This window comes from Polypterus senegalus, chromosome 10 (genome assembly GCF_016835505.1).
Source record: "Polypterus senegalus isolate Bchr_013 chromosome 10, ASM1683550v1, whole genome shotgun sequence".
NCBI classification, from domain to species: domain Eukaryota; kingdom Metazoa; phylum Chordata; class Cladistia; order Polypteriformes; family Polypteridae; genus Polypterus; species Polypterus senegalus.
In genome coordinates, this window is record NC_053163.1 from 160,890,490 (window position 1) to 160,903,641 (window position 13,152).

Below are 13,152 nucleotides of genomic sequence, written 5' to 3' on the forward strand. Positions count from 1 at the left end.
GAAGATTTCTGACCCTGCGTTTTGCTAAGCACTTTGGCTCTTAGTGGGCACGTTGGCCCGGCTTTCACCTCTCGCTCATCATCTCATCACCAGGTCCTCTTCCATGCCCGTCTCAGTGGCCCATCTTGTCTTTTTCACCCGTGTGTTAACTGTCTGCCTGTACCCTTTGCTAATGTCACTTTCTGATTGACCTCCTCCTACGTCCCGCCTGCGACGTCACGCCCAGACCCCATGAGGCTCGTTCCTTCATTCCTCCAATGCCCCAGGGTCCTCCATCACTGGCAAACAGTAACATCTCTCACTTTCATCCGCTGGCGGCCGTTTCTGGGACTGCTGACGAGACACCCCAGTGTGACTTGTGGAGTGAAGCCTTTGGAGATAAGAGGCGTGGCTTACAGGTGGGCATGAAATGGGCAGGGCCCATCTGAAGGGGTCATCTGCCCACACCATACATTGGTGCCCACAAACCCCCCCTCCTCCCCCCACTCCCAAAATAAACAGGGACGCTGGCACAAAGCTCAGGCCGCGGCCATTTAATTGACACGCAAACATTCTCCGAGCCCAGCCTGGCTTTGTGTCAGGATTGAAGCATCCGTGTGATCCCGACGACCGTCTCTCTCTCTCTCTCTCTCTCTCTCACTCTCTCGCTCTCTCGCTCTCTCTCTCATTTTTGTTTTGTTTGTTTTCCACTTCATAACAATAGCATAACAAAAAGGTACAAATACGTCACATCCGCCCATAAAAAAAGTCTACCAGCTACTCGACATTCGGGAGAATCGGCCACTACAAAACAAACATGGATTCCCCTCTACGGAAGTCCTCTCACTTGGAGATCAAAATTTCCTTCGAAGAATGCAATGAACTAGTTGGGGAAAATAAAAACAAACAGAAAAACTGGAATGCTGAACTTGACTTGACGCCCGAGTCGACTTTCTCTTTCAGTCCTTGAACCGTCGGCCCGCCTGCAGTTTCCTGTAGAAGGGGTCTTGCTCAGTCTGTGGAGGGGTGCCCTCCCTCTCCGGTGCCATGACCCCCACCCCCGGTTTCCTGCGGAGAGTGGCTTCCCGGCTGCGGCTTTCCGAGAGGCTAACTGTCAGATCCTGGTCGGGATCGCTGGCCGAAGATCCCGGGGAAGCACTTTTTACTGGCCGGTAATTCCGACTACATTCACGGTTTAGGTCATTGAGTTCGTGGGATTCTCGAATTTCCGGGGCGCTGCCGTTACTGGAAGTGTTTGCGGTTTGCTTCCACTCCCACGGTCCCACTCCTCCATTGCCCGAGGACATGTGGACGATCGGGTGATGAGCGGCGTGGGCGTCTACGGTGACGATGCTGCCGCTATCCCTTTCTGAGGGCGTTTTGTAGAGGGGCGAGTCGGAGCTGGAAGAAGTAGAGGACGATGCTTCAGAATGTTTTGGGGTGACGCAAATCATCCCCTGCTGCTTGGACAGGGCAATTACTTGCATGATGCGAGGCTGGTTGGTGGCCCTCAATGCCGATGGCGTTGGCACTGGGATGATGCCACCCGATGACTTCTCCGCGATGGAAAGCCACTTGGCCCGAGCCCCCGAACAGCCTTTAGGGGACGTCGGAGGTGGCTCTTCGGGGATGTGGACCAGCGGGGGTGGCCCCGGCCTGGGTGGGATGACCACCCTTGCACCCATATTGTTTGCCCTGGCTTGAACAGTGGGATATAACGAGGATGGCACAACTAGATCCTCTTCGTCCACTTCATCTCCCGATTCAGACTCCTCCTCGCTGTCGTCTTTGTCCTCCTCTTCCTCCTCAGCCCCGAGATTCAGCCCCACACTGCGCAGCTCCATGGACTTCTGCTTCCATTCGGAAACCAGCTGCTTGGAGCGCAGTGGGTCGAGGGGCACGTGGATGGTCATGTGTCTTCTGGCTGGGTCGTCGACATTGGGCGTGTTGACCCGGGGGAGGGTGTTGCTGAATGTGACCATGTTCTCCTTGCCCATGGGACTTCGGGGTGCCAGCAGCTCCACGTCGACACTTGCCCGCTTCAAGCTGCCCAGCGATGCCTTTTCTCGTTGGACCTGTCGGTTAATTCCTTCCATACGCTGGGGAGCAGCCAGCTCATCTGTGCTCTCCGACGGGTGGTTCTTCTGGTATACAGAGTCATGCCCGCGCTGTGTCAGGGCACGCAGGGCATCCTTAGCTTGAGGCCGAGGGGCTGGAAGGGAAGAATCTTCTGAAGATTTGAAATTTCCCACAGCATGGAATGCCTACAAGAGAAAAAGAGCACAATGAGCGATGGCACTGACTGATCTCACAAGCAGCTTAGCCTACTTCATACACTTAGGGTGCCAACTTGGCACCTGCTACCCATTTTCTACACCTACTAGATTCAGTTTATGTAGAGTGGCTATATGGTTGGGAGACATGGATGCTATCTGGTGACCTGAGATGAAGACTGGATTCCTTCGTGTGGCTCTTTGGAGAATCCGTTGGCACCACTGGTTTGACTTTGTGTTGCTCCTGAGGCACATGGCCTGCATTATGAGGGAGTGTCAATTATGGCACCACGGCCATGTGGCACAATTACCTGAGGGTGACTCTCATTGTTGAGGACCTGAGTGACTGGACCAGGCCAAGGGAATGCCCACTTAAATCCTGATTGTGGCTGATAGATGGGTGGGACTGCACCTCGTGTCTGCCAAGGCGGGGTTGCCAATCAGGGTTCCTAAGCTGTTTCGTCATGTAGGGTGTGCAGCAACGTACTGTACCAGTGCATGCTCCCCAACTTGACCTGACCTGAAGGGGACCAAGGCTTATATCAACTACAATGGGCACAAGATAGGAGTCAATCCTGGACAGGGCATCAGTCAATTACAAAGAAAACACGACGACTGAAGACGTTAAACTTCTGTGGAGGAAGAATGAAAAATAAAAAGATGGAAAAAAGGCAAAACATAAAAGAAGTTGATGACCACAAGACACCTCACTGTTGGAGGAGATGGAGAAAGTGGGCCAGCCAGCTAGAACACCCTGCAGTATCCACTTACTACACTATGTGCCAGCTACCCTGGGCACCAACTCAGGCAGATGGCCCCACAGCATCACAATCAAAAGACATTTTCAGCCCCAAGCCATAACTGTGGTGAACGGCCGCGATGTCCTCATTAGGAAGTTTACTTTGGTACTATGTGCAGTCGTGTGAAAAAGTAAGTGCACCCCATGTGAACTGAGGACATTCTCAATATATCTGACCAGGTAAGCAGCAGATCATCATACAGACGGGGCCTACAGATAAAGGTGACTCACTTGAACAAAGGACACAATGTGTTGACACAGTATCTTCATTCTCACAATCTAAATGAGCAAAAATGCAGATTTGTGACGTGGAAAAAAGGAAGTGTCACCATATGTTCATCACCCCTACAAGTCCATCAAAGTAGGATCAGGTGTTCCAGATGAGGTGCCAAAGATTAGGACCCCCAGAGGGAGCCTGCAGGTGAGACCTGCTGCAGATATTGAGGGTCTCATGTTCTCTTTGCTATTGAAGAGTCATCATGCCAAGAGCAAAAAGAACATGAGACCCTCAGAATGAAGGTTGAGGATGCCAAGGAGCCTGGAAACAGGATTCCAAAAAGATCCCCCAATTATTTAAAATGTGTAAGGAAGGTCATCTACAAGGGACGTTGACTTCAAATGAGTGCTAATTTGTCCTGCACTGGACAGCCCAGCAACTGTCTGACTCTAGAAGACGTCAGCACAAAATTACATGGTGGGACCTTCAGGAGACTCTTACAAAAGTTGGTGCTGAAGTGTCTGCATCTACAATCAGGAAGAGGCTGGCACAGATTAGACCTGTGTGTGAGGTGTGCCAGGAGAAAAGAAGCCTTTGCCATCCAAAAAGAACACCAGAGCAAGATGACAGTCTGCCATTGAACGATGACCAGGACATCTGGAACAAAGTGCTCTGGACAGATGGCTCAAAGATGGGATGAACACGTTTGGCTGCATTTCAGGAGGTGAACCTCTAACCCGCTGAAAAGCCTGGTGGTGGACATGTTCTGGTTTGGGGTTGCTTGGCTGCCTCAGGGTCTGGGCAAGTCGAAGACCACTATGTGTCATATCAAGGTGTGCTTGAGAAGAATGTGAGGCAGTTATTTCTCTGAAAGCTAAAGTTGAACCAGAAATGGACCTTCTATTCCGATGGTGATGTGAAGCATGCAGGCAAATCCACCAAGGGATGGATCAGCAAGACTAAATGGAGGGTCATGGCCTGGCCTGGTCAAAACCCTAATCTGAGCTCCATTGGACATGCAAGAAAAGCCACAAACATCTCGCAACTGGAGTAGAGGAGGAGCGATCCAATATGTCACCAAGTCGATGTCACAGACTGTAAAACACCTGCAAGAAGGGGGAGCAATGATAGCTTCTGAGGCCAAGGGTGCACTTACTTTTCCCCAGCAGACCATCACATCTTTTGTCACCACATGTTTTTGCTTAACAAATGTTCCTTGTGTAATTAGTCAAGTGTTAACTGTTCTCTCCACCCAAGACGGGTTTGCAGGGCTCCATCTGTTGGAATGAACATTGCAATGCATATAATAATAAAATGCCCTTATTTTTCAGTCCAACAGACAGATGGTGCATAACACACATTAGCACTGCTTTTACAAATCCCATACCAAATGGCACATATTAAAGCAGATGGCAACATGGTGGCCAGGAGACCTGAGCAAAGTGACTGGCAGGGTACCACAGCAGCCTGATGCCTGACGGGCACATCAGTGTTGCCCATAATAAAGAAGACCTACCAGGTAGGCGGCGATGCCCGCTCCAATGAGGAATCCCACATAGACATCGATCGGGTGACTGCGGTACTGGGTGATCTGGGTGAGACCACAGAGGCCTGCCGCAATGGCAAAAGCGAAGACCAGCAAAGGCTTGAGCAGCTTGGTGCTGTCCGAAATGGTCGAGTTAAAATACATCTGCACAACAAAAATAGAAACACGTCAGAAAATGGCCGCCTGGCATAACAAGTCGGGACTTGGCGGACGGTTTTGAAAGTGGGGGCAGTTTTCATTTTTGCTCATTTACTTCATTGGGGACAGAGAAGTGACATTTTGATGACATTTTGTGCTTGTAAATAAAGAGGTATGAGAGAATGTCACAACATGTATCAGAATACATATCTAATTCAGGAGATTTTAATACATTACCACTCAAAATCAAATCCAGTAAGGAGACCCTCATGTGCCACTATGGGGTTTGGCCAGTTGTGCCCATTTGCCCACAATGCAGTGAGCTTGGCATCATTCTGTAGAGCCCATACTGAAACTGTAGAAGTTTCTGGTGAAGGTGGCACCCAATCCCGCATTCCCATTCGACTTACCGATATGTAAACAGCTGCAAAGGCAGACAGTGTTGCATGCTGGGATGGGAAGGTCTTCCTGCCAAAGGGAAAAAGAGGGAAGATCAGTTGGGAACAATTGTCAGCGAAGCCCATTGTAGTAACAATTTAGGAACACAAGATGGCACCACAGAGCACAGTGCAGGCAGGCCACTTGATGCATTGAGGACCGTCTGGCTTCTTCACCGCTGGTTCAGCCCTAACCCTAACCTAACCAACCAACATCATGAGAGTGGCCCATTTTAACAGCTGCATATCATGATGGTCACCTCTGTAAAGCACACTGGTGTGCAGGCAGCCTTTTGTTTCTTTATCATGCCAACCCCTGTTGGCACTTTTGTTACTTCCTGTTTCATAACAGAATGGCTGGCATTGGCATTCATGTTTTAAATAAGGTCAAAGGAAGGTGACAAGGGTCATGAAGAGTTCAATTAAGATTTAATTTTTTGTTTGAAGACACCACACTGGTGGTAATATAGTGCCCGCATAGGTGGGCTCAATTTCCCACAAAGCATTGCTTGGCATTCAGATGCCTCTTTGTACTGTAATAACTCGATAGGCCAACCAGCCACTGCTGCAGTGCGTGTCCGCAGCCCTGTAATGATGTACTCTGTGCAAGGCACTATATCAAATAAGGATGGGCTACTTCCCCCAGTTTTCCATTTGCCCACATTAATGGTTTTACCTGGCTGACAAAATGGCATGCTGGTCAGGTCCAGAGCAGATATCCTGGGTGATGTAGGGATTCGTGTCACAGGAGACACCAGGCAAGGTGTAGTTCGGTTTACAGACAGTGAGGAAGAACGGAGCGTGGTAACCCGTGGCCAGCTGGATCACGTCTGTCACCAGGGCTGTGGCACAGAGGCCAAACATGTGGACACCTGAACAAGCAAAGAGATTAGCATCAAATCGAGGACCAGGCCTGCTGACTAACAGGCAGAACAGATGGACGGGTAGACAGGTGAGTGAGGGCAGAGAGTCACATCAACAAGTAAAGATGGATGGGCAAATGGGTAGACTGGCAAGGACAGATGATCACAAATAGCTGGCAGAGAGGCAGGCTGGGGCAGCGAGGACAAATGCATGAAGACAGAGAAAGAGAAAAGGGCAGGTAGACGATCACAGATACATCACGTGTTAAAATCTCTGAAAGATCACTGAGAGCAAAGTCAAAGAAGTGCCATTTGGAGACCAAAGTGCAGAAGGGGAACCAACGAAACCAGAGAGATGCGACACCAAATTCACTTTCAAATAAAAGTCCTGCTGCCTCCTTGTCTTAATGACCCCCAACTAGCTCTGAAGAAGGACCTTAACGTTGAAGTGCATTCAGGATCCAAGTGCACACTGCATGGTGTCATCATCTTACAAAGGCGAAGGATAAGAAAATGGTCCGGCGGATGGATAATGGCAGCCAGAAGAAGACAGATCATGAGGACAAAGTGTTAAGAACAGGTTGGTGTGAATTGATAGAACAGGTGAGAGCTGAAGCTCAGAGAGTAAAGGGCAGCTAGATGATCACAGATAGACATATGATAAGGAGGAGGTCAGGCAGATGGACAAAGGCAGACAATTATGAACATAATTTTAAGAATAGACTAGTGAGGGAAGATACCATGTGAGAGATCAGATCTGCAAGGGCAAATAGGTGATCACAGATAGACAGAGGAGACAATGGAGTCAAGAACGAAAAGGTGAGGACAGATACACAAGAATTAGACAATGGTGAGTAGGAAAGGACAAAGATATGAGGGTGGAGAGCCAAGACCATGCCCACCAGGCCAGATAGGTGAGCACCGATATGAGAGGATGAAGTGAGACAAACATGAGTGTGCAGAATGACAGAGAGAAGATACAAGTACAGAGTGCAGACAGTTAACCACAGCTAGAGAAAGGACAGATGGGCGAGGACATTGACATAAAGGCAGATAGCCGAGTGCAGATAGAGGAGGATTGCAAAAGGTAAAGAAAGTCTGGTGAGAACAGATAAAAAGTGAGAGGTGAAGCCCAGAGACTAAAGGACAGATAGATGACTACAGAAAGACAGATGATAAGAAGGAGGTCAGGTAGATGGACAATGGCAGCCAGAAGAAGACAGATCATGAAGACGCAGTGTTAAGAATAGGCTGGTGTGAACTGAAAGAGCAGGTGAGAGCTGAAGCTCAGAGAATAAAGGGCAGGTAGATGATCCCAGATAGACATATGATAAGGAGGAGGTCAGGCAGATGGACAAAAGCAGACAGATGAGAACATAATGTTAAAACTGGGTGGGTGAAGGGCAGATAGGGAATATGAGAAGGGAAATTCAAAGAATAAAGGGCAGATAGATGATCAGAGATAGACAGATGATGGGATGGCGCTCAGGTAGATGGATAATGGCAGACAATTATGAACATCATTTTAAGAATAGGCTGGTGAGGGAAGAAACCATATGTGAGAGCGGATCTGCTGGGGCAAATAGATGATCACAGATAAATAGAGGAGACAATGGTGTCAAGAACGAAAAGGTGAGGACAGATACACAAGAATTAGACAATAGTGAGTAGGAAAGGACAAAGATATGAGGGTGGAGAGCCAAGACCAGGCACATCAGGCCAGATAGGTGAGCACCGATATGAGAGGATGGAGTGAGACAAACATGAGTGTGCAGAATGACAGAGCAATGAGAAAAGTACAAAGAGAAAGGAGAAATACAAGGAGGCAGAGAAACCCAAAACCCTAGGACAGAGGACATGCAAATAAGTGCAGATAGATGATCACAGATAGAGAAAGGATGAATGGGCATGGACATTAATATAAAGGCAGATAATCGGTAGAGGGTTGTTGAAAAAGGTAAAGGCAGACTGGTGAGGACAGACAGAGAATGCGAGACCTGAAGTAGAGACATTCAAGGGCAGACACGGGACAACATGACGGTAACAAAGACAAGGACAAAGAGTTGAGGACAGATAGAAAGGAGTCGAAGAATGTCAGAGAGATGAGGACAGCAATGTGAGAGCAGAAGGCCAGAAATGGAAGGCCAGCTAGGTGAGCACAGATAAACAAGGAGAGATAAATGAAAGCAGTAAAGTGAAGGACAGAATGACAGAGAGAGACAATCAAAAAACACAAAGGAGAAGCATGAAGTCATACAGAACTGGGTAAAGACTCCTGGGCCACACACTGAAAAACGACGGCAGACGGACAATCACAGATGTTAAATAAAGACAAATGGCCGATATGATCTGAACGTTATTTCTGGAGTTAGTCAAGGAGGCCATAAATGGCACAGGACAATGGAAGGTGGCCTGTAATGTCCAGATGTCTGCCTTTTGCCCGAATCACCTCGAGGATCATGTTTATCGATTTTAAAGACTCAGGGGGCATTGTGGGTAGGTAAGGGTGACCCACGTGACCTTCAAATTGCTCTTATTAGTGTCTTCATTTTGCTACGCCTCTCATTAGCCTGGTTGAGCAGAAGATGGCGCTGACTCCTACGCATTCCATTCACATCCTTCATAAGTCTGACTTCTTGTTCCAGTAGCTATGGCCATGTGGTTGTGCCCATCCAGACCTGGCATGAAAGAGGTCCAGACTCATTTAAGCTGGAGACCATCGTTCTGAATGATCACTTTCCAGATAGTTTTTATTAAGCTGAGAGTAGAGCGCTTCCATATAGACAGGTGGTGGGTGGGGGAAGTCATAATTGGGTAACAGCCTGGCATTTTGATGCCAAGCTGGTCTTCTGTCTCAGTGTTCCAATCAATTGAAATCAATGAAATGAATGAATGAGTAAAACAATAATAAAGAACAGCTTCAGATCCCACTGTTAGGCTCTATCTTGTCACCCATCAGTCCTCCATAATAATCAGAACAGCTAAGAAGAGGACGCCTCCGCCTGGTCCACTGACACCCAGCAGCTCTTTCCAGATTTGCCACATGAGGCCCTCCTTCAGTACTACTGTCAGCAAGCTCCGCCCAGCTGGATCCCCCTGAATTCTGATTGGATCTGCCAATTCGCTGTGTCCAGTCAACAAGCAGAATAAAGCCAGCTGACGGGAACCTCTGTGAGTGGGGGGCACCGGTAGCTTTAGCACTTATTAGGGGCTAAGCTTTTTAAAGAGTAGGGTTGATGGTCTCTCAACGATCTGGAGCTAAAGCTCTGGAAGCCCACTCCCAAGATGCTGGATACACTAGATGTGACCCACCTTCCAGGGGGCAAGTGCCCAGAGTAGCCAGCCTGATGCAATTACGACTAAGGAGGCCATCACCACGATCTTCACAGGGGCTTCCACACTATCTATGGAGCAAGACAGAATCCTCACTGGCACACCCCAGCAAAGGCAAACTTGACTCAGTCAGCTCCCAGGGGAAAGCGGCTGGCTTGAGGGGTGGAGCAGGCCCTCTACATGGGAGACCAGCCACAAAGGTAGAAATCCCAAAACTACTTTAACAACCTCCCATAGAGGGAGAGGGTCACTGTAAACCTCTGGCTGTAAAATAAGGGCAGACAGAGGATCTTTGATAAAATAAATCAAAATTTTATTTTACAAAATACTCTGAATTTCCAAAATGTTCAAAATCCTAATGGGGCATCCAATAAAACGAATTTGAAAAACAAAACTGAGAGAACTCACCACACCGAGAGCAGTCGCATGAAACACAACACACCTGTGGGTCACCTCCGCCTTTACAGAGACAGGGCAGTTCAACATGGACGCAGACTGACTGGTGGGCCTGCCCCTTGGGGGACCACCCACAAAGGACAAGAGGGACAGAACATAAGCACAAGAATAATACAGACTACATAAAGAAGTAGCCACATTGAAAATGCTTGAAAGTAAAGAAAGAAAACATAAAAGGGAACCTAATCAGTCCAAACATAAACAAGCAGAACCACGACAGATGCCAACCCAGATGCCACCCTGCTACTAACAAGGCCTTCCTTATAACAAAGAAATTAAGAGCTGCAATCAAAAAACAGACCCTTCAGGCTGGGCTTCCCCAGCAGTGTCACCCTCGTAAGGATAAGGCAAGGAACCAACAGAGCAGCGCCACCTATTGGAGGAAGGAGGCATTGAAAATGGAGACTGGAGAGGTTTCCTTACCCACAAATCTCACTGTCCTGCGCAGGAAGGAGTTGAAGTTGCAGCCCCCAGCGTTGATGCTGCCTTCGGCCCCGGGACGCAGTTTCAGTCGGGACTGTAAGCAGTAAACCAGACCCTCGCCCAGCATTATCTGAAAGAGAAAAACAAAGGGGTCAACGAGAGGAAATGTGGCAAAGAGCAAGAAGAGATGCAGTGGGCAGATAATACGACTGGGGAATGACAAATTACACGACTCTGTCCAGGTACATAAGGGTAGTCTGTCAGTTCTGTGATCCAAATTCAAAGAGTTAGGTGCCAAGCTGAGGAGCAGAGCTGACAAGGTAGTCTTCTCCGAAGTTCTGCCTGTGCCACGCGCCAGCTCAGGTAAGATTGAGGAAATTAAAAGGCTTAACGCGTGGCTCCAATCTTGGTGCAGGGTAGAAGGGTACGGGTTTATGGGGCATCGGGACTCCTTTTTGAGCAGATGGGACCAACCTGTTCCACCGTGACGGGTTACATCTGAACTGGAGGGGCACCAATGTATTGGGGAGGCGTATGTGTAGGCCAGTCGAGGATTGGAGGAGCAGGGAGTTTAGGACAGGCCAGGTTTAGATCTATACATGGAAGAACAAACAATGGTGTAGAAATAAAAATGCATAGTAATGTAAATTCTAAGCAAACACGTAAATGTAGAAGGAGTAACACATTAAAAATAGTTTGACTTAATGCTAGAAGTATCAAAAATAAGGTAAGGGAGTTGGAGTCGTATGTAGCACAGCATAATTATGATATTATAGCAATAACAGAAACCTGGCTAAATAACAAAGATGGGGATGAGTGTAACATAGAGGGATACACATTTAGTAGGAAGGAGAGACAGAACAGAAAAGGAGGTGCGGTTGCTGTTTATGCCAAACAGGATTTAAATGTAAGACATTTTCAGTTGGATGATGAGCCCCATCTTAGTGAGCACATCTGGCTTCGCCTGGAAAATATTAAGGAAAGAGGTCTTATTTTAGGAGTGTGTTACAGACCACCCACCATATGTTGGAATGACAAAGACAGAGCAACTGATCGGGCACAATGACACTTATCCTTTCTTTAAGGTAGATGTTGATTGTGTTAGGAAATGTCCTTGTCTTTTATCTGTTGAACCTGAGGGGGCACAATTCATTCTCAGCCCTGTATAAACTTTCAGAGAGAATTGATGGAAAAGGAATCAGCAAAAATTACAGAGATGCTAAACCAAATTCCAGTCAGATGTAACATTGTTGTTAAGGAGTTAAATGTGTTTGTGTATTTTATTACAATGTGTGTGTTTTTATGAGTCATGATGTATAATTGTGTTGTGTCTCTCTAAATGTTCTGTTGTTCCTTGTGCTTTGAGTGTGACGCCCCCTGATGGGTGGAGCCACTGTGACATCACTGCTCCTGAGCCCTCCCCCTGGCTATGCCAGAGTGCTGAGAAGGCTCAGGAGCAGGTCAGCCTTCATTTACAGAGCAGTTGGTGAGTATTTCTGTTTATTTAAAACACAATAAAGTGTCCCGAAAGTGCAGGGGGTCCCCATCTGAATCCCCTGTCTGCTGTTGATTTTCTTGCTGCAGCTTGTTGGATATTATTGATTGTATTGAAGGCTTGAAGAAAACATTGGTTAATTAGCACCCTAGTGGCGTACCTGATGCCAAAAATGGATACAGAGGGTGCACAGCACGGATGGATTGGGTGGGGGGGTTTGATTTTTGTCCCACACCACACCTCTGGATCACTGACATGCGCCACACCAATAGGCTGACCAGATTTTCATGGTCATAACCCAGCGAGGTGTAGAGGTGTCCCCTCTTTGTATTTTATGTGCCTTTATGTACAATTAAATCGAAGGGGGTGGGGGGCTCCCTCTTTAAGTTTTGCCCTGCTAAAAAGGTGACAAATGGGACATTTTGTTAAATTCCAGTACAGATTGCATAAAATCGGAACTGTCTGGGAAGAAAACTGGAAGTCTGGGCAGACGAAATGTAAGAACGTCAAAGTCAGGGTCAAGGAGGACCGGAAGCGCATTGCAACATCACTCACACTCACACAGCCTAAGCTGCCAAGTTTTTGGGGGTGTAGGAGGAAAAGCCACTTGGCACAGGCAGTGCCAGCTGGGGACCCACGTTGTAATTATTCTAATTAGACGACTGAAACCATTGAAGAACCGAACTGAAATTCTCGTGTAGCGTCTGATCTGGGAGACAAACATCGTGCCGTTAGACTCTCTTCGCCTCGAATGTCTCGCACACACCGCGACTCCGATGTCGGGCATATTGCGTCCTTCAGGCTGTGTTTTTCATTTATTCCCCAGAATGTCAGCCTCGGAATGTGCGTCTCCGGTGACTTCGGCAGAGAAGTCCTTGTGGGTTTGGTGTGTGAAGGTGAAAGCACATAAATCAATGGATATGGATTTTTTTTTTCCGTCTTCTTCTTCTTCTACCCTGGCAGACTCCCGAGCCCGCTAAGTAATAAACGAGCAGGAAAACGAAGCGCGGGAGCTCAACAAAGACATTTCTATGGGGATCGCCACCTCCCGTCTTTGCGGCTTTAGATATTTGCAGGCGCTTTACCTTGAAGTCTTCCTTTTGTTCAGATGCCTGTCAGCTATTATCTGGGCTAAAACTGCGAGCCAGACGGGGAATGCTCGTCTGCTGCCATAGCAACGGCTCCGCTGCGGA

General features: G+C 47.9%; 1 protein-coding gene across 1 annotated transcript in view; it reads right to left on the reverse strand.

Moving 5' to 3' along the window:
* Positions 1-519: 519 nt before the first annotated feature.
* plppr3b (phospholipid phosphatase related 3b) overlaps positions 520-13,152 on the reverse strand; it is a 37,113-nt gene continuing 24,480 nt past the window's right edge. The window contains exons 4-8 of the mRNA XM_039767153.1: positions 10,465-10,594; positions 6,066-6,261; positions 5,363-5,420; positions 4,785-4,958; positions 520-2,243 (exon numbers count right to left, since the gene is read on the reverse strand). Coding sequence (XP_039623087.1) covers positions 939-2,243; positions 4,785-4,958; positions 5,363-5,420; positions 6,066-6,261; positions 10,465-10,594 — 1,863 coding nt within the window. The 3' untranslated portion in view covers positions 520-938. The remainder of the gene's footprint in view (positions 2,244-4,784; positions 4,959-5,362; positions 5,421-6,065; positions 6,262-10,464; positions 10,595-13,152) is intronic.